General features: G+C 39.2%; 2 protein-coding genes across 4 annotated transcripts in view; both read left to right on the top strand.

Annotated features, from left to right (window-relative positions):
- The window catches only part of LOC122645836 (TATA-binding protein-associated factor BTAF1-like), a 72,588-nt gene extending 48,256 nt beyond the window's left edge, over nucleotides 1–24,332 (top strand). For all 3 annotated transcript variants that reach the window (XM_043839220.1, XM_043839221.1, XM_043839219.1), the window contains 14 exons: nucleotides 35–478; nucleotides 1,086–1,205; nucleotides 1,313–1,795; nucleotides 2,655–3,193; nucleotides 11,645–12,134; nucleotides 12,234–12,302; nucleotides 13,454–13,558; nucleotides 13,711–13,938; nucleotides 14,020–14,283; nucleotides 14,376–14,425; nucleotides 17,472–17,581; nucleotides 17,651–17,733; nucleotides 23,305–23,517; nucleotides 23,837–24,332. In XM_043839220.1, coding sequence (XP_043695155.1) covers nucleotides 35–478; nucleotides 1,086–1,205; nucleotides 1,313–1,795; nucleotides 2,655–3,193; nucleotides 11,645–12,134; nucleotides 12,234–12,302; nucleotides 13,454–13,558; nucleotides 13,711–13,938; nucleotides 14,020–14,283; nucleotides 14,376–14,425; nucleotides 17,472–17,581; nucleotides 17,651–17,733; nucleotides 23,305–23,517; nucleotides 23,837–24,010 — 3,372 coding nt within the window. In that variant the 3' untranslated portion in view covers nucleotides 24,011–24,332. The remainder of the gene's footprint in view (nucleotides 1–34; nucleotides 479–1,085; nucleotides 1,206–1,312; nucleotides 1,796–2,654; nucleotides 3,194–11,644; nucleotides 12,135–12,233; nucleotides 12,303–13,453; nucleotides 13,559–13,710; nucleotides 13,939–14,019; nucleotides 14,284–14,375; nucleotides 14,426–17,471; nucleotides 17,582–17,650; nucleotides 17,734–23,304; nucleotides 23,518–23,836) is intronic.
- An 86-nt stretch (nucleotides 24,333–24,418) lies between these two features.
- On the top strand, nucleotides 24,419–27,298 carry LOC122645114. Its single transcript, XM_043838459.1, has 2 exons — nucleotides 24,419–24,470; nucleotides 27,042–27,298. The coding sequence occupies exons 1-2, from the start codon at nucleotides 24,419–24,421 to the stop codon at nucleotides 27,296–27,298; spliced, it is 309 nt and encodes a 102-aa protein (XP_043694394.1).
- Nucleotides 27,299–27,657: the final 359 nt, after the last annotated feature.

Genomic DNA, 27,657 nt, shown 5'->3' with positions numbered 1-27,657 from the left:
TGCTTACTGTTGGGTTAAATTTCTAATTTTGTAGGTGGCTTCCATGCTTCTCGTTGCTTGGTTCAAAGAGATTAGGACTAGGGGTTTAGTTGGAATCCATGGGGTTATGTCTGGGTTCATTGATCAAATTAGACAATGGATGTTGGATTTGTTGTCATGCACCGATCCTTCATTACCTACAAAAGATTCAACACTTCCTTATGCTGAGCTTTCAAGAACTTACACCAAGATGCGTAACGAGGCCAGCCTGTTGCTTCGTGTTATTGAATCGTCTACACTACTTAAGAATATGTTGATGGCTACTAAAATTAACCCTGATACATTAAGTGTTGATGATGCAATCAATTTTTCATCTAAACTTTTGGTGCCAAGTAACCCCGCAGCTGGGGAAGAAACTATAGAGAGACACTTCCTTGATGATTTGGAGTCATCAAAGCAACGGCTTTTGACAACTTCAGGCTATTTAAGATGTGTTCAGGTAGGTCTTTGAACTCAAATGATATTGCCTACATTCTATACTTCTGCTACTTCTCCTTTAGTGTAGAAACCAATGCTTTTTACTTTCATTCGTTTAGTCGGTAGGGTAATACTTGAACAGTTGAACGACAGGGAAGCTTAATAGTTAGTTGGCCAATTATTTGCTGTTGCTTGAGTAGGTGACTTGGCTGTCTGGTCATTTGTGTGGGTTCAGTGTGGTATACTTGCATGAGAGGAGCTCAGTAATTAGTCAGCCAATTTTTAAATATAGTTTGAGGAGGTGATTTGGGTGTTTATTGTTGGCTCTATAACTCTATTTTGTCTCTTTTTTATTTTTACCCCTCTCTGAGCGTTTGGATTTTTTCAATTGATATATTCTGATTATGTTTTTTGGAGTTCTGAATGTGATTTATATTGATATAACGAAAGAAATAACTAGTAGGTGGTATTCTACATGCATATAGTAATGATGTGGAAATATTGTTACAAATGTTTCAACTGCCTTAGGTTTTGTGATTTGTAGTGTTTTTGTTAATCGAGAAGCTATCTTTCTTCATTTTATGCTTCTATTTGCTCTTTCTTATTTTGCTAATTGGAAGTGTCCGCAGAATAACTTGCATGTCACTGTATCAGCCATAGTTGCTGCTGCGGTCGTCTGGATGTCTGAGCTGCCTGTCAGACTTAATCCAATTATTTTGCCTTTGATGGCTTCTATAAAAAAAGAGCAGGTAATAGTTTAGAAAATTATGGTTCCAAATTTTATGCATATCTGCCTATATATATTGTGTGCGTGTGTGTGTGTTCTGGCATGCTGAGTCCATCATAAAATGTTTAGGAGGAAATACTGCAACAGAAGGCAGCTGAAGCACTTGCTGAGCTTATTTATCATTGTACCACACGCAAACCTGGTCCAAATGATAAGTTAATTAAGAACCTTTGCAGCTTGACGTGCATGGATCCTTGTGAGACACCCCAAGCTGCAATCATAAATTCCATGGATATTATTGATGATCAAGATCTGCTATCTTTCGGAAGAGGTACAGTTCAACAGAAGACGAAGGTACATTTGCCATCTGGAGGGGAAGACCGATCAAAGGTTGAAGGCTTCATAAGCAGACGTGGCTCAGAACGGGCATTGAAGTACTTGTGTGCAAGGTTTGGTGGTTTGCTATTTGATAAGCTTCCTAAATTATGGGATTGCCTTACTGAAATCCTCAAGCCTGGGAATCCTCAAGGGTTAGTGCCTACAGATGATCATCATATGATGCAAGCAATCGATTCTGTCAAGGATCCACAGATCTTGATAAATAATATCCAGGTTATAGTCTCTATTTTTTTTGGGGTTCAAATATCTCTTAAGCTGTTGATAATTCTGTATTTGAATCAGTGTGAGCATAACGTTATGTCATTCCTTCTATGACATCCTTGTTCAATGACCTATTATAATGTATAATATTCTTTTGCATTCAATGTCAGTCTCCTTGGGATTTACTTTTTCCTTCTTTGAATTCACCTGCAATTTTGGGCTTCTAGAAGCCTAGTGCTGATTTAAGATTTAAAACCTTGATTCATATAGTTCCTGTATAGCAACTTGGTTGTAGGGTTGGTATTATCCCAACTAGAATATTTTTACCTTGCAATTACCTAGGACATACCCAGGGCCCTGGGATTTTTTTTTTAATCTTTTTATTTCCCCCTCATATCATCTTCTACTATTGTCATATCTTTTTTAATTGCAACTGTTTTTCTTGTTACATGGACTCAAGTTTTATTACTCTATTTTTGGTGTTTTAGAACTCTTACGTTGCTCCAAGTTCTCTCGAGTGCTTGAATCATGAATGGATAATCCTCTCGTACTTCTTCCAATGGAAAACATGCAATTTTTGGTCGAATGCTGCAAAACAAACAATGAAATTCAATGGAAGTTGTTTAGATATGATCTGCGAGTTACAGTTAAAAAAATCCGGGTTTTAAAACCACTCATCATTGGAACTTTGAAAGATGAGAAAAGACCTATTCCAAAAAATAAAAATAAAAAGCTAATTTTTACCTGGTGCACCCTAATTTGAGTCGTCAAACTTAATCATCAATCTATGGCTTACTCCCTCCTATCTGCAGCTTTATTTTTCTGTTTTTATCTTCTTGTTTCTGACATTCCATGTTGCCTTTTACTCCAGGTGGTACGTTCAATTGCATCTATGCTGGATGATTCATTGAAGCCAAAATTGCTCTCTCTTCTACAGTGTATCTTTACATGTGTGCATCATTACCATGTTGCTGTACGATTAGCTGCTGCAAGGTGTATTACCTCAATGGCAAAGTCGATGACAGTAAGCGTGATGGGGGTTGTGATTGAGAAAACAATCCCTATGTTGGGGGATACAACATCTGTTCACGCCAGGCAAGGAGCTGGCGTGCTTGTTAGTTTGCTTGTTCAAGGGTTGGGAGTAGAACTAGTCCCATATGCTCCTTTGTTAGTAGTGCCTCTTCTGCGATGTATGAGTGATTGTGACCATGCTGTCAGGCAGAGTGTCACACATAGTTTTGCTGCCCTTGTACCTCTTCTTCCATTAGCAAGGGGCATTCCACCACCAGTTGGATTAAGTGAAGGTTTATCTAAAAATGCAGAAGATGCACAGTTCCTTGAGCAACTACTTGACAACTCCAATATTGATGATTACAAGCTTTCCACTGAATTGAAAGTGACACTGAGAAGGTAATTGCAAGCTCCCCATGTGATAAATTTGTATCTCAACATTTTTCTGTCATTCATTCCTATGCTGGTTTTTGTTGCCATCTTTTATTCATTGTTTGCGACAAGTTTTTGGTGTTGAGGATTGAATTGCAATGGCATTGCCATTTATTCTTGTATTTGCATAATGTGCTTTTGGTCTCCGTAGACTTCGATATTCTAGATAATTGATAGGCAGATTCATGCATTATCTGGGACAATATACAAGATATGATTAAAGTTAATTTTATTAAGGTTTAAAATATAATTGTTAAACTATGTTTTGGCTTTAGTTTGTAACTTTCGTTTTGTTGGCTGTTTTGGTTTGGTTCCAAAATGGAATTCGTCGGCATTTTTGTAGCTTGAATGTAATATATCAGTGGATTTTTTTTTTGGTTAATTGAAATACTAAAAAAATTGACATATAAATTAAAAAGGGTTACCTTAAATTAAATAAAATTTTATAACATGAATATGCAGGATTTATAATATAAATCTATTGGATTGGACATTGATAAACCCTTGAAATGGGCTACAAAATGGTTATGGTGCAGCTTAAATATAAATGAGCTTTCATCTTGGCCCAATTAAAACCAACAGATTTAACCTAAAACAATAACAGATCCAATATGCGTTTGGCATGCATTTAGCTGAAATAGCAAAATGGGCAAAATGGACCGAAATGACAAAAACACAGGCACACAACACTGAAAATTTTTACTGTATCATCTGTTTTGCGTTGGCCACCGAAACAAAACGTTGTGGGATTCTTCAGCTGAAACGAAATGAAAGTGACAATTAAGGCAAAATGAAATTCACAATTAAGGCTTTGGCACCTCAAGTATTTTGGTATGTTCAATTGAAAAGTTTGAAATATTCTATGAATTTTCCAAATTTTTTGGTTGGAAGATGACAAAATTTTGAAAAGCTAATTTCCACACTATATGTATGTTCACACTACAATAAAAAAACAGCATGAACTTACATGAACTTACATGCACACCATAGTTAGTTAAAAACATGTTTTAAATGTTGTTTAAATGCGCTTTCCTCATTGATCGGAAAGATATGGCACAAAATGCCAAAAGAATAAGAATCCATTTTGAACAGGTCTCATATTTTTTGAATGGAAAACTAGAATTTTTAAAAAACTAAAATCTTGAATCCCCAAAAAAGTAATTTAATATTATATAGGCTTATGGCCTAGAGGACGGGCCTTGGCTCAACTGTAAGGTTGCTCCAGGTTCGAGTCTAGAGACAGCCTCTTTGCGAAAGCAGGGTAAGGCTGTGTACATTATGACCCTCCCCAGACCCCGCAGTGGCGGGAGCCTCGTGCAACAGGTACGCCCTTTTTTATAGGTTATGGCCACTCATAAAATATTCATTTTAAACTAATAATACATTATTTGTGTTAAGTGGATCTGAATTAGAACTCTATGCTTGGATGATTAATTCATCCCAAGCACCTTCTTATTTATAAGAATAATAGCATAGTAAAATATGTACATGAGCAATGTGGGACTAAACCACATAATACAAAACTAATTAAATAACAAAGAAAAGGTCCAGAATACCCCCACGGTATCTGGCCATATATCTAACACTCCCCCTCAAGTTGGAGCATATATATCATGCGTGCCCAACTTGACTAAGATAGGATGAAACAGCTTGCTACTCACCCTTAGTGAACACATCACCAGTTGATCAAGAGACTTCACAAAAGGAACACAAATGAGGCCGGCCTCAAGCTTCTCCTCGATGAAATGTCGGTCAACCTCCACGTGTTTAGTACGATCATACGGGATGGGTTATGAGCAATGCTAATGGCTGCTTTATTGTGAGTTGTCACAATAAAGCATCATGGGAAGATGGACAGCAACACCGATATCCTGTAATAATCCTCTAAGCCACGCGTAAGTTCACAAATTCCTGGGCCATCGCACGAAACTCGCTTCAAAGATGGACCTGCCACAACATTCGCTTCGCTGCTACGCCATGTGACAAGGTTCCCACCAACAAAGGAACAAGAAACTGAGATAGATTTTCTGCCGTGAGAACCAGCCCAATCGGCATCGAGATAGGCTTCAATCTTAAGGTGACCCGTGGGAGATGAAGGATTCCCTTTCCCGGAGCAGACTTCAAATACCTCAAAATACGACTTTGCATCCATATGAGAGGAATAGGGATCATGCATGAATTGGCTCACCAAACTCACAAAGAATCGCAATGTCGGTCGTGTGTGAGAAAGGTAGATTAACTTGCCCACTAACCGGATAAATACCCTTGTCAACAAGCTCACCCTCTTTCTCCCTAAGTTTTGTAGTAGCTTCCATAGGAGTATCTCAAGGATGACAGCTTAGAGCCCGTGTCACATAGATCAAGGACATATTTTCTTTGAGAAAGAAAGATGCCCTTTCAAGAGCGAGCAACTTCTATCCCTAGAAAATATTTCGAGGACCAAGATCTTTGACCTCAAACTCACGGCCAAGGAGGAGCTTCAAACCCCGATAGCATCACCATCATTACCAGGTGACCACAATATCATCCACATAGACTATGAGAAGAGTTACCTTGTCACCAACTCGTCTGATAAACAAAGTGTGATCAACATTACTCGCCTATAACCTCGCTGAAATCATAGCCTTGTGAAATCGCCAAACCATGCCCTAGGTGATGCTTCAGCCCATAAAGTGCACGCTTGCTACACTCGACCTTCCGTCCTGCATCGGAGAATCCTGGTGCAATGTCCATATAGACCTCCTCCTCAAGCTCCCGAGGAGGAAGGCATTCTTGACATCTAACTGTCAAGATCCCACCCAAGATTTATAGCACAAGATAATAGCACCTGACAAGTGTTGAAGCCGCCACCGGTGCAAAGATCTCCGATAGTCAACTCCATAAGTTTGAGTGAACCCCTTTGCAACCGTGACGTGCCTTATATCGATCCACGTAACCATCACCTTCTGTTGACCACGAAGACCCATCTACATCCAACCGGTTTCTTTCCGGAGGAAGAGTCACAAGCTCCCATGTATTATTTTTATGTAGTGCTCTCATTTCTTCCAACATTGTGCCTTCCACTTTCCATCCGTAGATGCTTCCCGCCAAGTTTTAGGAATCGAAACGAAGAAAGAGAAGATATAAAAGCACGAAAAGATGGAGAAAGAGAGCTATAAGAAACAACACGAGATATGGGATGTAAAGTACAAGTCCTAGTACCTTCATGCGTGAGCAATAGGTAGGTCGGAAGAAGAGGGATTACCAGGAGATGGAGGATCCGGATCTGGAGCCGCAATTGGATGGGTATTGGTGCTAAAGGGGATCGAACCGCCTCTGTTGGTTCCGCCCGTCAGTAGGTGAGTATGTTGGAATTGTCAATTCTCTTCTCAAATGCACCAATAGTTCTCTGGATCGAGTCGCTCCCCGAATAGGAACATTAACAACACTATTTTCTATGGTCTCCCCTCGTAAAGGATTCCCATTAGGTGAGGGAGGAACAGCCGGAGGAGGTTAGACATCATCCAAAGGAGGTTGGGCATCGCCAAAGGAGGTCAGGGGGCAACCGTGGGTGCCGGCAAAGGAGGCTGAACAAGCACAGGAGGAACCTCTAGTGGAGGAATCTCAAAGGGCACATCTTCACTAGAACTCTCCCCAAGAGGTGGTGAAGAATAATAAGAAAGGGCCTCATGGAAAACAACATCCATACTCACCAAGGTACGACGGAAGGGGGATGGTAACACTTATAACCTTTCTGGGTTGGAGAATAACCCAAGAAAATACAACGGAGCCCACGAGGCTCAAGCTTGCCTGGAGATCTGGTATCCCTAGCATAACACACACACCCAAATACTTTGGGAGGGACAATAAAGGAGGAATGGCCCAAGAAATATCGAGGGGGTACGGGAATTAAGAACCCGAGAAGGGAGCCTATTGATGAGATAGGCGGCAGCGAGAACCGCATCCCCCCAATATTGAGAAGGAACATTCCTCCCAAACATCAAAGCCCGGGCCATTTCCAACAAATGGCGGTTTTTCCTTTCTGCCACACCATTTTGGGCAGGGGTATCAACACAACTAGTTTGGTGAATGATGCCATGATCAGCCAAATATTTTTGAAATTGGGATTCAGTAAACTCGGTTCCATTATCACTTCTCAATATTTGGAGAGTAGCCTGGAACTGAGTTTGAATCATCTTATGAAAATGCTGAAAACATGAGAAAACCTGATTTTTAGTGTGCAAAAGATATACCCAAGTGTTCCGAGAATGACAATCAATAAAAGAGACAAACCAGCGATGACCAGAAATAGAGGGCTTGCGACTAGGGCCCCAAACATCAGAATGTACCAAATTAAAACAAGAAGAACTCCTTTTATTTGAAATAGGATAATTTGAACGTGTCTGTTTGGCCAGAACACAAGCCTCACAAAAAAAAGTCATCCTTCGTATGTAGGGTGACCAAACGAGGAAATAAATGAGCTAAAATTCCTAAAGGGGGGTGACCTAACCGAGAGTGCCACTGGTAAAGTTCAGAAGAGACCAAGGAGTTCTGATGCAGCGGAGAAGGCAATGGTGGTGGAGAGAAGCGACCGTCATCAAGCAGTCAAGCCACCATGCACTTTACCCAATCCAATCGTCTTCCCGCAGGCCGATCCTCAAACACACAATGAGATGGAAAAAAGTGACTTTGCGCTTAAGATCACGAGTAATACTACTAATGGAAAGAAGGTTAGTAGTAAAATTAGGAATATGTAAAATGTAAGACAAGGGAAGAGAGGAAGTGCAGTTGATGAGTCCTTTTCCGAGATATTGAAGAAAGGGACCCATCACCCACTTTGACCTTATCTTTCCCGTAGTGGGAGAATATCTCGTGAAACGACTAGAGGAACCGGTCATATGATCTCGTAGCTCCGAATCTATGATCCAAGGATGGGAAGCCATAGAGGCACAATGACCTACAAATGGAATACCCGACCGGGCAAAGTGTGAACCTCGAAGGAGCCGAGGAATTGGCGAGAGCGATGTAGTAGAGGCAGCAGCAGCGAAGTCCCGAGCATACGTAGGAGGGCCTGTAGATCATCCCGGGATAGACCAGGTCGAGCAGGAGTTGCGAATGTCTCACCGATGGGCCTTGGTCTTTGTCTTTATCTTTGTCTTGGCAGCCCTTTTAGCTTCAAAATCAGCCGGTTTCCCATGAAGTTTCCAGCACTTCTCCTTGGTGTGGTAAGGTTTGTGACAGTACTCACAAACAACAGACCCTATAGTAGAATCACCAAGAGAAGCAATGCCACTAGGTGCAGGAGTGGCAGGGGCAGCAGCCTGGAGAGTTGATCTGTCAGTAATAGGAGGGTGCAACATGGCAGCCCTACGATTTTCTTCAGAGGAGACTAGGGCATATGACTGTTCAAGTGTGGGAAAAGGCTTGTGACCCAACACTTGAACCCGAATCTGATCATACTCCACATTTAATCCTGCCAAGAAATCATAAACCCTGATTTTGTCCATGTGTTGCTTATAAGAAGTAATATCTGCAGCTGTACTTGGGTGAAAATCAGAAAAATGGTCCAATTGCTGCCAAAGGCTGCGCAAGGTAGCATAGTATTTGGAGACTGTCAATTCTCCCTGAGTAGTGTGAAGGACCTTCTTCCTGATTTTATATACCTGGGCATCATTGCCAAGCTGTCCATAAGTCTCCTTGCAAGCAGCCCAAATTTCCGAGGTCAGATCAAGGAGAAGAAAATTGTGTTGTAGATCTCGTAACCATAGAACCAATCAAGTAGGACATAAGAACTCCATTGTTGGCAAGCCACTTGTCTTGAGCAGCCCCAACCTCAGTAGGCATAGGAGTGGATCCCCTAATATGACCAGTAAGGCCACGGCCAGCAATGGCAAAGGAGGCAGACCTAGACCAAAGTAGGTAATTGGTGCCATCCAACTTGATTGGATTTGGAGAGAAAGTATGATACTCTGGTTTGCTGTTTCCATCACCAACATAAGTAGCAGTCGAATCCACAGAGTCACCCATGGAGACAGTGAAGAATCCCAAATCGGAGAAGAGGGCTGTTGTGAAGAGAAAACCAAGAACACCTCCAAGTTAAGGGCTGAAACAAGGATGAAAGCCTTCTAATAATGAAGGAATAAGTGTCTCCAAGAATCAGCAACAGCAGCCAAAGAAAACCTTGAGATCGATATTTTCAGGGTTTTGAAAAAAACCCTGAAATTGCTGAAATCGATAAGATGATGTGAGGCCTGAAAAATGACTGTATGAGGCTGAAATTGCAGGCAAAGGACACTTGAACAGATGTGAAGCACTCCTCAAAAAATCAGAATTAACTGATAAGTGGAACCCCAAGATCGACAATTGTCAGGGTTTTGAAAAAAAAACCTGAAAGTGTGAAGAGATATCGATCTTGAGAACTTGATGTAGCTTGATGTAGGTGCTGGAATACTGATCTGCCGCAGGTCTGAAGCTCCAATATAGTGAACAAAATCCTTGTAATATAATGTGAATCTGTCCAATGAAGGCTGAAGTCTTCAATATTCGCAGCAAAGGAGGGCAGCACCTTATCGATCAATTCTTCATATCATGAAGTGAGGTAACAAGGGAGGGCAGCAGCTGGATCAATAGATCACCTCATCAGTGCTGCCCTATGGGACAAAGAAGAACAATGCAAAACAGAGGAAAGAAGAGGAGAGAAGAGAACAGGAGAGAGATCGAGAATTAGAGAAGGGGAGGGAATCGTGGATGGTTCTAATTCATAACCAGCTCTGATACCATGTTAAGTGGATCTGAATTAGAACTCTATGCTTGGATGATTAATTCATCCCAAGCACCTTCTTATTTATAAGAATAATAGAATAGTAAAATATGTACATGAGCAATGTGGGACTAAACCACATAATACAAAACTAATTAAATAACAAAGAAAAGGTCCAGAATACCCCCACGGTATTCTGGCCATATATCTAACAATTTGTTTATATTGTCATTATTTTGGTCCCATATTTTTCAAATCTAAATGTTTGAATACCAGTACTATCCGTTTTCATTTTTTTGCTGTTCTCGAAATGTTTTGCCTAATTTTTTACCGTTGCGTTCAAAGTTTTAGCTGTTATAAACATGCTGTACCAAACAAATTTTTTTTCCTTTCCCGCTTTAACTACATATGATGCACACACACATACAGACTCATTGGTGAGTGTTAACGCAGCCGGAAATGATTCTGAAATCTGATCTTTAAATACTTGACCTGTGAATACTGGTTCTTTGAATTCCAACATTAGCTGAAATCTTGATTAGTTTTTTATATGTCCTTATTCTTGATATATCGATCTTCTGGGTTCCATGAAATTATATTAATTATGTTTCTGGTGGATTATCTTCTTTGATAAAAATAGACTTTGCTTGAGAAATCAATTCCAAACTTATGGGCCCCTTTATATCTAGCCATGGAAAAAAGGACCCTTTTATGTCTTGACTCTTGAAAGAGAACACTTTCCTGTTGACGGCCCCTGCTAGTTTTGCTCCTACAGGCCATTATTTTGTTTTGGTTAAGTTTGGGTTTCTTTTCATTATTGTTTTCTAATCTCTTACTTTGCTGCTATGTCCTCTTTATCTATAATATTGAATTAGCGAAGGTACCTTCTTATTTTCATGCTGTCTATTTTGTATGCATGGAAATGCCCCCCCTCTGCCCCCTGTCCCATATAATTTCATTTGAATAAAATGTTATTTTGTATTTCTTGGTCTCCATACCATTAGTGCTCTCTCTTTCTCTCTTGAACCTTCCCACCCAACCAAACGAGGTGGGGTAGGATGCTACAAGAAATTTACTCTTATTTACCATTTTTTTCTTTCACCCCACTAAACGAGTGGGTTGGGATGCTACAAGAAATTTACTCTTATTTACCCATTTCTCAGACTATCCCACGTCTCACCCCATACTTGCCTTTAAACAAACTGGGCCTTATGGTTTCCTCTCTCCAAACCCCATCACAACTTCCCCTCCCCCCCCCCCCCCCAGGCTGCCCATAAGGACTCTTGCTCTTTTGACCATCTCCAAAAAAAAAAAAAAAAAAAAACACATCAAGCATTGTAACTAAGGTACAATGAGACATGCACATGGTTTGCACCTTGACTTGTGGACAGGTGCAACCTGTCACTCAGGCAGGCTACTGAGGCACACACGAAGGTGCTGTAAAGCATGCACTTGACTGAAAATAGATGTTTTTCTTGCAAATGTTTGCAGCCCTTGGAGCTGTCTTGGGATGCTATCTTGGTTGTCTTCATATTTTTGGGTCTTAAAAAATGTATTTTTCTGATTTTTTTTCCTCTTACTTCGTAGTTGGTGTCCTACCAATCTTGGACTACATTAGAAGTAGATGCCTCTTTACTGTCTGTCCTTTGGTTCTTAAAATATGTGTTTGGTGTTCATAGGTATCAGCAAGAGGGTATAAACTGGTTGGCTTTCTTGAGACGGTTCAAGCTCCATGGGATTTTATGTGATGATATGGGACTCGGGAAAACACTGCAGTCATCAGCTATCGTCGCATCTGATATAGCAGAGCACCGTGCGTCCAAGAATGGGAAGGATCCTCTGTCTCTAATTATTTGCCCATCAACACTAGTTGGACATTGGGCCTATGAAATAGAGAAATTTATTGATCCTTCTGTAATGACTCCTCTACAGTATGTTGGTTCTGCTCAAGAGCGTATTTCACTTAGATGTCATTTTGAAAAGCATAATGTCGTCATAACATCCTATGACGTAGTCCGCAAGGATATTGACTACCTTAGACAGCAACCCTGGAATTACTGTATTTTAGATGAGGGACATATTATTAAGAACTCAAAGTCTAAAATTACGACTGCGGTAAAGCAGCTTAAAGCTGAACACCGTCTTCTATTGAGTGGAACACCCATCCAGGTTGGTTATTAACCTTGAGATTTACACTTGACGTTATTTGAGTAAAATGAAGGTCTGAAATTTAAATTACTCTAATGACTGGTTTACCTTATATTCCAGAATAACATCTTGGAGTTATGGTCACTTTTTGACTTTCTAATGCCTGGGTTTCTTGGAACAGAGAGACAAGTGAGTTAACAACTTTGATGTTTTATCTAGTTTTCTTTTCAATTTGAATTGTATTTGATTTACTTTTTGTATTGCTACATGTCATAGGCATCCTTCCTGGAAAGGTGAATGAATAAGTTCATGATAGGTTAGAAAATCAAATGGGTGATATACTGAACAATGCTAGCATGGATTCTTAGCTCAGATCCCTGATGTTTGTCTGTTCTGGAGTATATCACATGGTGTAAACATTTCATTACGATTAATAAGCTATTTGTAATTGTAAATTCTGTATTTCTCCAGCAATTGACGGTTATCAAAGTCCGATATGTCTAGAGTTAGTAGTAACTGGAGGAGACTTTTCACATCATATGCTAACTGTTGCTTTGATCCAGTCTCCCACTCGCACCCCCACTCCCTTCTGCCTCAGCTTTGTTCAGGATCTCTTCGTTGGGATTTCTCACATCAAGAAGCTAAAGTAAGTAGTGAACAAATGGGTTGGCGGTCTTACTGAGAAAATAGGCACTAGCTTTCTGTCTTTCCCAAACACCCACAAAAGAAAGAGAAAATGTAAGAAAGAAACTGCCTACATTCACTGTGGGCAGAAAAGGGTCAGGTATGGTTACCACCGTAATGAGTGAAGAAAATTAAGCTTTGGAATGTCCATTGTTCATTTTCTTTTTTTGGTCTTTTTTAATCTGCTATTTGTGATTGTAAATCCTGAGGATCTTTCTGATTACTCCTGCTTTGACCTTTATCTTTGCTCTCAGCATACTATCTCTTATACTTCTATATCTGATGTTCCTGTCTCTGATACTTCTACATCACTTTTCTTTCAACTCTTATCACTTTAAACCTCAATTGACTGTTCTGATCCTCAATCCTTCATCAAAAGAATTGCTCCGATACCATGTTTTAGGGCCCCCAAATCCAGGTTAAAGATATGGGTGCAGGCCCTCACGGGCCGCCGTTAAGTAACAGTTGGTCTTTCATTTCTGTTACTTTCTAAGTGCGGAAACTGTAAATAAATATCAGATATATCAGAAATCTAATTTATTTACCTAATCAGTCTTACTGACACTGATTTTGGGATTTTGGATGCACTGTTCACTTTAATTCTTTTTGCCTCTTCGGAATGTGCTTGAGCCACTGCTGACTCAAATTGCCTTCAGTTCCAAGCCACTTATGGGAAGCCACTGGTAGCAGCTAGGGATCCCAAATGTTCTGCCAAGGACGCTGAAGCAGGGGCACTTGCAATGGAAGCATTACATAAGCAGGTTCCACCTTTACTAACATATTTGCTAGTTGGTACATGAATATACTCTTGGTCCATTTTAAACCCAATTTAGATTTACGCACTACGTCATGCATTGGGTGCTATATAAAGGATCTCCTTGTTTATGAACTCACTTAAACTTCTATGAACTAGGTCATGCCCTTCCTCCTCCGTCGAACAAAGGATGAGGTTTTGTCTGATTTGCCTGAGAAAATTATTCAGGACAGATTCTGTGATCTCAGCCCTGTCCAGTTAAGACTTTATGAACAGTTTTCTGGTTCAGATGCGAGAAAAGAAATTTCCACCTTGGTTCACGTGAATGACTCAGAGGATACTGGAGGACATAGCTCTTCACCAAAAGCATCTTCACATGTCTTCCAGGTACTGTGTCAAATTAAACGTCAGTTCTGTAAATTATATACTACCCAATGTTCTTATTCTTATTTGTGTTTTATGTCACAGGCACTTCAATACCTGCTGAAGCTTTGTAGTCATCCATTGCTTGTCCTTGGTGAAAAGCTTCCAGATTATCTCTCGTGCATTTTATCCAATATCATGCCTGGCATTGATGACATCATTTCAAATCTTCATGAACTGCACCACTCTCCAAAATTGGTTGCTCTCCAAGAAATTCTGGAAGAATGTGGAATAGGCTCGGATGCTTCAAGTTCTGAGGGTGCCGCTGGTGTTGTGCAGCACAGGGTTTTGATATTTGCTCAGCACAAAGTAATATTCTCTTATATGCTTGGTTGGAGTTATAAGGTAATTAGGTTTGTGACTTAATTATTATCCTTGGCCAATGATTGTATGCTGTGCAGGCCTTTCTGGACATAATTGAAAAAGATTTGTTTCAAGCACATATGAAGAGGTTAGTCTCAAAACAACTGTTTGTCCTTTCTGTTACTTGTATATTACATTTCTTGCATGTTTATCTCATTGTTATCAAAATATTATTTTTTGCCAAATATTTTTTATGAACAGTTTTCTGGTCCAGTGCATTTTCTTTCTATGATCCATCCATGTATTGTTTTGGTAAGAAATGGAAACTGGCTTTAAATTATAAAACTAGAGAAGAGAATGAATTCTCTTCAACAATCTTTAAGAATAATGCCAGTTGGTAAGAAATTTCAACAAATCCAAGATTGCTTAAATCTGATTTATATTGAAAGAATTATGTTTCGGTCAAACCTAATTTGGTGTGTCTAAATGCTGTCTAAATCGCTCTGAATAAAAATATTTTTTAGACATCAAAACAAATGAATATTTTACCGCAGTGCTATTTGAAAATCCAATTTTTGTTCTTGAACTGGGAGGCTAACTTTTTAACCTTTTGGACTTTGGTTATCTACCTATTTTTATTGGATTCAAAGAGTGGGGTATTTGCTTATTTATGAATAATATCTTAAGCAAATGAAATAATAATTATTAAAATATTTACTTAAATGATGTTAGGCATAAATAAGTGCATGTCCTGATTTTTGGCATAAATAACTGTCTGTCCTGGCTTCCCACTAAGTCAAACTACTATTTGGACTTTGATTTTGGAAAATCTTATAGTGCCATTGTGTTTAAATAGCCCCACATAGGATGTATACCAAGTTTCATGACCAAACTAGTTCAAAAACCCACTGTAGCCATCAAACGAGTTCCAAAAAAATAAAAAGTGCACCAACTCGCAGAGAAGCCCAACTCGATTTTTTGGCTAGGCGAAACCAGTATCGAAACTGAGTTCTCGAACCATGGATTCAATATGATATAAATATGCTAGGAATGACCTAATATGAGACATAATAATAACATAATAATAAACAAAGCATAGGATATAATAATATACATATTGATAAAAGAACAAAACAATAAACATAAATCAATGTAAACTCGTTGCCGTGGCCCCAAGAAAGAGCCTGGATGCCTTGACGACTATGCGAGGATATGTGTCCAAATTGGGTATGGGTACTTGGACTGATTTGGGGCTGAGGTGGTTTTAAATATGAATATATGTTAACTAGAAGGATAGGATTGGAGTCAGGTTTTGCACCATGCAAAGCCTTTTGACTTGCATGATTTTTCTTGTCTTCATAGATGAACTAAGTAGGTTTCTTGAAGAATTTTGACATAACAAAACTGGAATCACTTGGTGGTTTTTTCCAAGGCTTCACCATGCCTTTTGAAAATCCATAACCCCAATTGCTATGGGAATACCATTTAGTTGGCCTATGCCTGTTCGAACAGCCTCAGTTATCCCTGTCTTTCGTTGATAAGAATCGATACAACAGCATGGAGGTTCTGTTATGAGTGATGCAAACCCAGGTTGGAATAACCCTTAATGGGTTTCTTGTGGGCCCACCCAAGCAAGGAAACACTCAAATGCAAGGTTCAGTGGCAGATAGTAAATAATTCAATATCTATAAAGGGGATGGCAAGTCTGTAAATAAACTGGGGTTCATAAGGGAGTGGCAGGAATGTAATTTAATGGAGTCAACTATATAAAGAGAAAACAAGTGAATAGGGGTATACGTGGAATGAGACACAAATTAGGGATAAGAAGTAATAGTGAAACTAAGGAAGGGTATTAATGGAAAAAACCAGATTAAGGGCGTTTTGTTAAAACAAAAGCAATTGGTCCGTTTTTTTAAAACAAAAGCAATTGGTCATCTCCTGCCTTTGAACGACAGTGGTAGCGGCCAGCAGAAGGGAAGAGATTTGCGATGAGAAGAAATCACACATGCCAAGCCCAAACAAGCCAATATTCTGGAAACTGAGTTGCAATGCACAACTCTACAAGATCCAAGTGTTAATCCAGCAAGACAGCCTTCGATTCATCAAGCAAAGGTCCCTGAAATTAACAGTATAGGTCTTTAAAGAACAGAAATAAAAGAAATGGTGAGAAACTAGAAAGAAGAAGAAGAAAGAAAGAAAGAAAGAGATAGAAGAAGAGGTCACACGACTGTTGCTATGTACCAACAGGCACCATAAACAACTCAGTAAAATTCATTCTTCAAAATCTGCTTCCATCATTGGGTTACATCTCTATTTATAAAATCCAGAAAATAAATACTCCTAATTGCTTACTAAAACTGAAAATTAAATTCCTAAATCAACTCTACTATTAATAACCTATTAAAACTAAAGTATGGAAAGGACTCTACCACTAAGTAGTCTATTTAAAATAAAAGATTACAAGATAAAACCCAACTAATAAAAAACTCTAAGAAATTAAATATCCTACTGGACCTAAAAACCCATGGACCCGATTCATCTTCACATGGATGCCCAAATGGGTTTGGGTCGGTCCAATACAGTGCACCTGCATCAATCAGCCATGCATCTGCCTAAGGAGTTAATGCATCAAAGTTTCGCTTGTACAGGAATCCTCTAAACCACTTTCGGATGTCAAGTTCTAACTGCTTGAGCATCTATGCAGTAATACCGCATACACAATTGATTGTTGAGAAATGATTGGTAAGAACATCATTATGGTTGCATGTGATGGATCATGGGTGATGGGAATCTAAATCCTGTATCAGTACAAATCCTGATCTTGTATATATGTCTTCTCAAACTTGGTTACATAGATTTGGTGCAATAGAAACCCATTCTCAGGCATGGGTTATTTTTAACTTTATTTAGTCTTTCTGTTGGCATAGAAGTAGTTTAACTTGTCTTATAACAGCTGGATTTAGTTTAATGTCTTAATAGGACTTTCTTGAGCTTATGATCAGACATTAATTGGTGATTGTAAATATTTCTCGTCTCTCATATCGGATTCTGTTTCTTAACTGATTCTGCAATTAATTAATAAGTAACTTTTGAATATTTATATGTATGTATGTATATATATATATATTACGACTGCTGTATTAAATAGTACTAACTTCTTACGCCCTCAACCCCCCCCCCTCTTCCCCCAACAGTGTCACATACTTGAGGCTGGATGGCTCTGTTGAACCAGAAAAACGTTTTGAAATCGTGAAAGCCTTCAATTCAGACCCTACCATTGATGTACTACTACTCACAACACATGGTAAGATATGAACGTTTATGGAAAGTACTTTCAACTTAAAAAAAGTAACTTACACAACATTGCCTGCAGTTGGTGGACTTGGATTGAACTTGACATCAGCTGACACTCTCGTTTTTATGGAGCATGATTGGAATCCGATGAGAGATCACCAGGTATTAAAACAATCCTTGTATTATTTGTAGTTTTTTCTTCTTTCTTTTTCTTTTCCTTCTTTTTTTTTTTTTTTTTTGGGGTGGGGTTGGGTGGGGGTGGGGAGGCACCTACTTTCTTGTGCAAGTTCTCTCTTTTTTTTTAATGGCAATACCTGATTCTAGTACAAAATCTGTGGAAATAGTGTTTCTAATCTGGATCGGAAAGGCTTAGGCACTTGGCCCTTGTTATTTTCTTGCTTTGAGGTGTTAAATAAGTCCAACTGGGATGGAACTGTATTTTCATTGCTTCACCTTCTGAGGTTGTGGGAGACCTAAAATATTCTAAACCAAGAACAATCTTTGCCTAATGTTTAGCAAGTTTTTTATTTTTGGATTGGGCAAGGTTGCTCTCCTTGCCTTATACTTGTTGGCTGAAAGGTTCTTAGCGAGTTATTTCGAAGTAAGAAAGGAGGGTCTGACTCAGATTGAGAGTTTCTAGGAGTAGCTCCAATTCTTGACAAACTTAGAGAGAGTGATGCAGATTTATCACCAAACTGGGCTTCTTTTATTAGGAATAAGTCTAGGGTTAGGTTACATACATGTTGGGCCTTTGATCCCATGGGTTTCTAATGTAATTGGCCACTTTTATGGGCCTAAAATATGGGTAAATAGGTTGCATACGGGATTATCTCCCATACTTAGTTTTATTTCCATACTTAGCTTTTTATTTGGTGTTTTAAATTGAACCGGTTCAACCAATGGTTCAATATAAGTGATTTTATTAGTTTTTCTTTTAGTTGTTTAGTTGGGCTGGATTAGGACTCTATTTTGAGTCTATTTCAGTTTCCTAGTCAGTTTAAGTTAGCTAATAGGTTAGGGATAGGGTTAGGCCATTCCTTTTTAGCGTATAAGTCTATTTTTGAGTCTTCTATATAGGTTTGTAAGGGAGGCCAGCATTGAATACGAATTTGATTAATAAAAATTAGTTTTATGCTTGCTGCCATTGTTGTTGCTCTTTGTGAGTGTATATCCTTGTGGATCTCAAGGTCGAAGGGATTGGTGGATCTCCAATCGACTCCTTGCATCGTGAAGATCGGGAGACCCCATTGTTCATCTTCAAAGCTGCTGCCATTGAAGACCTACAACAAGTAAGAAATTCTGCAACTATTCTTCTTCCTTCTAGAAGGTCACATATAAGGTGATTTTCGTGAGAATTCTGCCCAGCCAAATCTAACCATTAGAACCTGCTAAAAATTTGATCGAGTCTTCCTCAAACCCTAAGAGAGACTCGATTGAAATTTCAGCACCATCCACCAAGCCAATTGTCTGAAATTACAGTTTTACCCCTCTCTCCTACTTCTACTAGGAAACCTCCATAACTTCGAATCTGTCCATCAATTCCAAACCAAACTTCTAGCCTATATCCCCCACACCTCTCCCTACACTCGACCTTAAACCCAGTCCATAATCCCCACTATAACCCCTCCATTCCTCCACTCGATTGAACCTAGAAAACCTGCAACTCGATTCTGCCCAACTGCAGAATTTTAAAACCCTTTCAAACCCTAATATGCTTATGCCATTAAAGCCTCCTAAACCTGCATTTTAATACCCTATAAACCCCTTTCCCAAAATCCATCCCTAAACCCTAGATCCTGAAAACACTCCATTTTCACAAGGCCTCTAACCTGAAACCCTAGATTTTCAACTTCATCCAAATCAATCCAAATCTACACCAATAGACTCCTAAAAACCTGCCCATCATTACCAAATAAAACCCTAGCTCAAAACCCTAACCCTAACCCTAGTTTTACCCTAAACAGTCCCAAATTTGCCTAATTAGCAAACAGTTCCAGAATTCTGATCTTACCTGGCTCCTATTAGGCCTTGCCTATATAGGACTACATTAGAGAGTTGTTTGAGGTGGTATGGCCATGTCCAACAAAGGCCTCTGGATGCCCCAATTCGGAGGAGTGACCTGATTTAGATTGAGGGAACCAAAAGAGCCAGGAGCCAACCTAAGATAACCATAGGAGAAGTGGTGAAGAGAGACATGCTCAACTTAGGCCTTGTCCCTTGTATGACTTCAAATAGAGCTGATTGGAGAGCAAAAATCCATGTGATCAACCCCATTTAGTTGGACCATGACGATGTGATGCTATTGTTGTATTATACTCCTCTTTCGAGGCCTTGAACAGAATATTGGGCAGTTAAGAAGCATTACGTAGCTAAAATGGGTCGATGCTTTAGTTTTTGTGTCAATGTTGTTTGACACTACCCCCTTTTTTTTTTCCTTTTTGTCTTTACTTGGATCTATGTAGCCGATCTGATGTAGGACAAAACATGAAGAAGAGGAGGCGAAAACACTGTTCACGTTACTGTTCACGTGAACAGTGTCACAACCATATTTTCCTTGTGTGGGGATATTTTTTAGAAGATTTTGTGGGCCCATCAAGTGGAGAAAGATTTTATACTAATGCTGCCATAGTTTAGTTTCTATTTTCAGTTTTAGAAAGTATACTAGGTAGTTTCTAATTTCAGTTTGTTACTATTTTTGTTTTGTTCTCTAAAATAGGAGTTTCTATTTTGAAACAAGGCAGCTAGATTTTATAGGAAGTTCCTATTTTGGTTGCAAGCTACTTGATAGCAAGTTACTTTCTATTTTCTATTTACTTGAGGGGCAAGGTATTGCTGCCTATATATGTAATGGCTCTTAGTACCCTCCAGACAAATTAATGAAATTGCTTAGATTGCTTTGTGCAAGTTTTGATTATCCTATTGTGAGGATTAAGGGCTTGGAGGCCTGGCTGAGAGAGCCAAAACCCTAGGACTGAGAGAGCCGAATCTCCCTACCCCCCCCTTTTTCTATCTTCTTCTCCTATCTTCTACTTCTTCTCTTATTCGATTCCCTACTGTTCCTGCTGTTGTGTGACTGCAATAGTGCTGCTACTACATCTGTGAAGACCTAGAGAGCATCCTAAACAGCAACTGAATCTGCTGTTGCTGTCCAGAGGCAAAAAAGACCACTTTCCACACCTGCGGCTGCATCAGTTCCTTATTCATTGCTGCTGATTCAAAGGTCTTGATCTCAGCACTTTTCCTCCCAATCAAAGTGATACTTGGAGGACTGCTTTAGGCCCCTAAGGAGCCCACTCGGTCCCAGTCTTTCACCCTGCAGCTGGCTGGATTACCTAGCATTTGTTACCTTCTATCATGGTGTTTACCTTTTAATTCTGATTTGCTTCCATTATTGATGATCTGCTGCAACTATTAACGATCCTACTGTAGATTGGTTCTCAGCTAAACCCCCTCTACATTACGACCCCATTAAGTTGGGATAATGCTGAATTGTTGTTTGTTGTTGCAAAGTAGGGCCAGACTGAAGGTTCTTTTTTTAGGGTTTCGATGATCTTGCACATCCAATCTGAGAATAATAGTTCTTTTTGGGACAATTTTGCAAATCTATGTTACCCAAATGCATCCCTACCTGGTTGAGTTGTTTGGATCAACCACAGACCGACTTCTAGGATGTAGGCATGCTTTATATAAAATGTGTTGCTTAAGAAATTAGTTTGAACTGCAGAAGTAAGATTTGAACATGACACCTCAAATATTGATTGATATATCTACACCCATACCTGCAGGCATCCGTCCGCATCTGTGCTCCATGACGTATTCTAAATGTAACAATTCAATCCGATGTACTTAGGCGAAAGTTTTTGTAAAATTCACCGGCACAGTTGGACTGGATGAGCTAACTGGACGCAAACTTACCTGCCAAAACAGTCTGAAATCCATTCCAGTTTTAAAATCACGGATGCAATGCTTGTTATGGAAGAGTGATTTTATGTAGGACAAATTGGCAGAGCAGGACCCTAACATTTGCCAAATTAGCACCTGCCATCCAACATTTCCAAATTGCCGCGCAGGATCCTTTGTTAAGTTTTTATTAAAGAAAGTAATGGATTATGCAGCACATGGTCTCCAATTTTTTGTCCATGTCAGTTTTTCCCTTCAATCTCTCCGTGAACGTTCAGGCATCAACTATCTCCTCTGTAACAGCAGTCACCTGCTAAACCAGACAGTTTCTGGCACTGATCTCAACCACTTCTACTGTCAAGAGTCGTTGCCAGAGCAATGGTATTGTTTTTTTTCCCTTTATTAATCTAGTGGAAGCACTCAGCAGGGCTCCCAGCAACAAGGGCAACCATAACTGCATGATTGACAGTCATGAATTCAAAATCAGTCATGGCATCTATATCTGGGAAGAGTTGAAGTTAAAGAGAGGAGAGGGAATGGTTTGATTTCCCTTTGACGTTGCTTACTTGTTCTCGTCCCTATTCCTGTGAATATCTCAACTCCTGCAATCTTAATTTCAGGTTCCCAAAGAGAAGTAAAGCATTTTGCAGGGAGAACTGCAGCTGATATAGATAGATAGATAGATAAATAGATACAGCTCAGCTTCTTTTTGTTCCCAAGGATGATCAACCCCCCCATGTTCATATCAGCAGTTGGTCTGCTTCGGAGATGCTAGCCTAGCCATCTCCTGTTCTGCAAATTGCGAAGACTTGGGCTACTTAACACATCTTAAAGTGTGAGAAAATAAATGCAGCAGTGGACTTATTAGAAGGGTTTGTAGAAGCAGCAAAAAGAGGAAAATAGAAGCATTCAACCATTCATCTGTTTTTTGGCTGTCCATCGGGTTGGAGAAGCAGATCACATTAGCTGTCTCAACTGCAGTGAATGCTTGTTGGAAGAGGAGTCCATCAATAAGACAAATCCAGTTCTTCTCTAGAGGAGCTCAACTCCCTAGCCCTGAAATTAGAAAGCTTGAAACTATAAGGGGTTGTTGAGTGAATGGATAGTTCACAACCTTATCGGTCAAGCTTTTCTCTTGATGGCGAGGAATATGGAAATATACTCGATGGCATGTCTTTATATGAGGAGCAACTTAATAAAAATGAATTCCATGTAAAATGTTTCTAACACCATCTTGTTTGGATGATCCTAGGCACTAATTTGGGAAAGTGTGCAATGGTGGGCAGTAGGACTAGAAAATGGTAGGTACCTGTCATGCACTTCATCCTTTGTGTATAAAGATGTAGATCTCCCTCTGTGAGGTAATGGATATGGTGGGATCTAGATTTTAGATTGGATTAGGTCAAAGAATTTTACAATGCACTTCATTCTCTCAATATTCTATTATTTCTGGAAATTCATTATGCTTTGAAGTTCTCATTTACAATTCTGACTTCACCTTCCAGGCTATCCATCATTTGTTCCCTTTACAATTTTATTGTAATTAAAGATGAATTAAATACTGAATAAGACAATTTACTAATTAAACCAAACTACTAGAAATAGAACCAATTACTGTATCCAAATTACATTAGATTTGATTTATGCTCATTTGGCTGAAGAAGCTAAGGTTGAGGCTCTCTATCTTGCTGCAAACTACTAAATTTGGGATCCACCCTAGGCCACGTAAATGCACCACTAGACATTTATGGTTAAGTTGTAGGACAACAAGACAATGACCTGTCATATATGATACATCACTTTCTATTCTTATTGTTTGTTTCTATAATTCAGGCTATGGACAGAGCTCATAGGTTGGGTCAACGCAAAGTTGTGAATGTCCATCGTCTTATCATGCGTGGAACTCTGGAAGAGAAAGTTATGAGCCTCCAAAAGTTCAAAGTTTCAGTTGCTAATGCAGTTATTAATGCAGAGAACACCAGCTTGAAGACAATGAATACAGACCAGTTGCTTGATCTATTCACATCAGCCCAGACCAGCAGAAAGGTAATATTGACCACTCTCTACATTTTATATCTCACATTTTAATAAATGAAGAAAATTGTTGCATTTCTACACCGGAATAATAAAATTACTTTGCTTTTTTCGGATGAGAGGCATGATTAAAACCTGAATATATGATTCTTTTATTGTTGGTAAGCACATTAGTTTGTCTCCAAACTTACTTATGGATTTAAAGCACAAATGCAAATCTCTCCCGCTTGGTGGGGAAGCCTAGATATTGAATTCTTTAGCCGCAGTTGAGACATTCTGCTAATTCTCACTCTCACCTTGTTAAAATTTTGGACATTATTGGATCAACCAGGGTACTACTGTTTCAAAGAGTTTAGACGGTAGCTTTGACGGAGACCCAAACTCAGTTGGTGGTGGGAAGGGGTTGAAAGCTATACTTGGTGGACTAGAGGAGCTTTGGGATCAATCACAGTACACAGAGGAATACAATCTCAACCAGTTTCTAGCAAAGCTTAATGGAGTTTAACAGCTGAATCTAATCACAGCCAATGTACAGTGTGTATTAGTTGTCTGTTGGCTCTCAATTTTGACGCTGTTGCCCTAATTCTTTTTTTTTTTTTTCCTTTTTTATTTAATGTTTGTAAATGTTCATTGTATTTGTGGGAAGCTGGCTGAAGAGGAAAATGCGGCTTTCTGACTGTTCAGTCAGATGGATATATATCCAGTTAATTGAAAATGCAGGAGGGAAAGAAGGGGGGGGGGGGGATATAAATTTGTATTCTTTGCATATTGTATATACCATCAGCTTCTCATAATGTAGTTGCACCCTCTTTACTCTTTCCCAGTAATTTTCATTGATTCTCGTATGAATTATGTAATTCACTGAAGACACTACAACAAGGCAAATGGTTTTAGTTGAGAATCAGAGGTTAAGATGTTGACAACTGAGCTATGGTTCAGGATCCCTATCTACAACGACTACGACGGTTATCCCAACAGTTTTCTAGATCAGCATGCCCCTAAAAACATCTCTTGCATTGGCTATACTCCTATAGTATTGCAATTCTGACGGTTAAATTCAGAGAGGTTTAGGGAATCTTCAAAACCCATGGTCGTAGGACCAAGTTTGCAATGATAGGATCTTTATGACGGGTGTGCTTCAACTCTAAACATTTACAGTAGAAGGTTTTACATAAGGGAGGGTTTTCATGCACGATCGCATAAGGTAGAACGGGTTATTATCAAAGAAATGAGGAATCGGATGGAAGACTATTCCTCTATCCTTAACTTCATGTAAACACAGAGTTGCAGCCCACAATTGTAGCAGCCTACCGTTGCTGCTGGCCTGAAGACTGACGACTGTAGGTTTTGATTGGTGCGAGTCACTCGAGTCGAGTCAATTTTGGAAAACCTGTTCAAAAGTTGAGTAGACTGGGTCAAGGTAAAAAATGACGAGCCTGGATCATAAATCGTCTGAGTCAAATAAGACTCAGTAATTTTACCTTAGTCATGACAAACTTGGTGAGTTTATTCGTTTTTAAAAAATTCATAAAGCTGGGTCATTGAGAAACCGAGTTGAATAAAATAGTGCATCCATATTTTAAAACAATAAGAACCCTCAACTTCATCTAATTATGTTTAATTAAGTAGCTTCTTTTTTCACCAAAAAATAAGAACCCTCAACTCCTTGACTCTCTACTCTTGTTCAATGGTAAATACTCAAAATATATTGATGTATGATTCCTTTCAATTTTTTTAATCAAAAAAATTATTCGTTAATTTGTTTTCTGGTTTTCTCATATGGGAAAAAGTTTCCTGTACGGGAGTGTGGCCTACGCCAGCACTCCCATGAGTCTATCTCTCTCCTCCCCATGTGAAAAGACACCTCTGCCCCTTTGTTTTAAGGAGGAGAGAGATAGACACATGGGAGTGCTAGCATATGCCACCCTCCCGTACAGAAAACTGCTTCCCTTCTCATATTTATTCTGTATTTTTCTGATTTTTCACTAATCTATACATATTTATTACATTAAAAAATTACAAAATACATGACTCGTCTTGATCGGGTTTGACAAGGCCAATTCACCAGGTTTTTCTGAAAGACGAGTCAAGACATAAAACTTAGTTTTCCAACTATGCTTGGGAGATAATTTAAGATTCTTTCAGAAAGATAACGATGGTTGTCGATATGGTTGCAGCTTGAGATAAATTTTCTTCATGCACTGCTGGGCCACATTCAGCTGCTTTTGCAATTCTCGGATGACTTGCTTCTCTATCAACCAAATCTCGTTCAATCACTTAGGCTGTATTTGATGCATTCTTGGAATGCATTAATCATCCTAGAATGTGAAATCAACCTGCATTCCAAGAATGCATACCAAACATAACCTTAAACTTTTGCAATTCTTGGAATATATGATAGTAGTGTTGGTGGTAGTTTTCCATGCACGACCCCAAAAAGAGTTTTTTTGGTAGAAGAATGAGGTCTCATATTATAACAATACTCTACCTAAGGAATCCATCGTGCCCATTCCTTATTCGATTGATCACTTCAGTTTGGTCATCAAATTGGGGGTGGTAAGAGGATCTGAAATTGAAATTGGTTCCGTGAAATTTGATGAGCTCATTCGAAAAGATGTTAGTGAAGGTGATATCTCTATCACAGACAATTGTTTTAGACATTCCATACAAATGCTTTTAAGCATGCCATACAATTTAAAAACTTGCTCAAAAAATAATTGGGTAATAGAGGCGCTCTTGAATAAGGTTGTGAGATAAGACTGACGTGAGAATTTGAAAAGCCTATCTACAACCACAAAAATAACAGAGTTCCCCTTATAATTTGGAAGACCTTCAATGAAATCCATGGATAGGTCACTTGTAAGAGCCCCATTCAAGGGAAAATTTTCACTTTGCCCTTTTTACAAATAGTTGTTGAGTCCTTAATAGATTTAAAGTAATCTCTAGGTGGTTCATATACTCTTCTCCAGTTTTACTGTTTAATTATAAATCAAAATATCACTGAAGAAGACTGAAATTAACTTATGGAGATAATTTTTGAAGACCTCATTCATTTTTATTTATTTTTTGGTTAAAGAAGAACTCATTCATTAATTATTAGAAATTCGAGGGATTTTTTTTTTTTTTTTTTTGGGAGACAGGAGGGGTATCCGACTTTAGGCCGACTAAATCCCCCCTGAGCTCGTACATGACCCCCGCGCCACGCATGAACCGGGAGCTTCTGGGCCCTAGTGAGCCTCAGGCGGGTGGCCCCAAGAAATTATACAGCGGCAAAGGTTTGATCACGAGACCTCGCTTCGTAAGGCGGAGTCTCATATCCCCTCCAAGCCAGCTGCGCTAACCCCTTGAAGTTAATTCGAAGGATTTTTATCCGCTCCATTTCTAACATACTCCATCCTATGGTCAGATTTAAAAGATGCCATTCATCCACCCAACCCTAACCTAACCCTAGTTACCCAATCTCTCTCTCTCTCCTGCAACTCTCGGAGACGACAAATTATACCAGAGCGACTACTTCAATGGTGAAAACGGCTAAGAAGAGAGTTCGATAAGCAAAGCTTGGATCGTGGCTGCGAGCATCGGAGCAGTGGAGGTATTGAAAGATCAAGGTATCTGTAGATGGAATTATATCTTGAGGTCACTGCAACAACACGCCAAGAACAATATAAGATCCTTCTCACAACCTAAGAAGGTTTCTTCTTCTCAGGCGACTATTTTAATGGTGAAAACGGCTAAGAAGGCTCGAGATGAGAAATCGAAGCAGTCGGACGAGTCGCTCAGGAAAGTTATGTAACTCATGCTGGGTCCCAACTGAAATACGGTGGAACCCTTTTTTTGCCCCTTTTCTTCTTTCGATCAGGAATTCCTTGATGAGTGTGAGATCTTAAACCCTAGTAGAAATGCTAAGGGCCTCTCTGTCTTTGGTTCCATTTTCATCTTGAGAAACCATTTCTGGACAAGAATCTGTTCTAATCCTCCTCCTTTTGGTACTAATTCTGTTACCAATACTTGAATAGACTTTGGATCTAAATTACCCAGAGTTCTGAATCTTTACAGAAATGCAAGTCTCTTCGGATTTCTTGGAGCTTCTAATTATTGGGATATTTTACCCGATTCTGCTGAGTTGATTTAAAGTCAATACATTTAAAATAA

Source organism: Telopea speciosissima, chromosome 11 (assembly GCF_018873765.1).
Source record: "Telopea speciosissima isolate NSW1024214 ecotype Mountain lineage chromosome 11, Tspe_v1, whole genome shotgun sequence".
NCBI classification, from domain to species: domain Eukaryota; kingdom Viridiplantae; phylum Streptophyta; class Magnoliopsida; order Proteales; family Proteaceae; genus Telopea; species Telopea speciosissima.
Note: the sequence above shows the minus strand (reverse complement) of the source record. Positions and strands in the feature narration are given on the sequence as shown.

What these genes read in the sequence shown, in the direction of transcription:
- LOC122645114 (XM_043838459.1), top strand. Translation starts at nt 24,419, where the DNA reads ATGTTGACAACTGAGCTATGGTTCAGGATCCCTATCTACAACGACTAC. An exon ending in TATCTACAACGACTACGACG is followed by an intron (nt 24,471 to 27,041) that starts GTTATCCCAACA and finishes AAAACGGCTAAG; the next exon opens with AAGAGAGTTCGATAAGCAAA.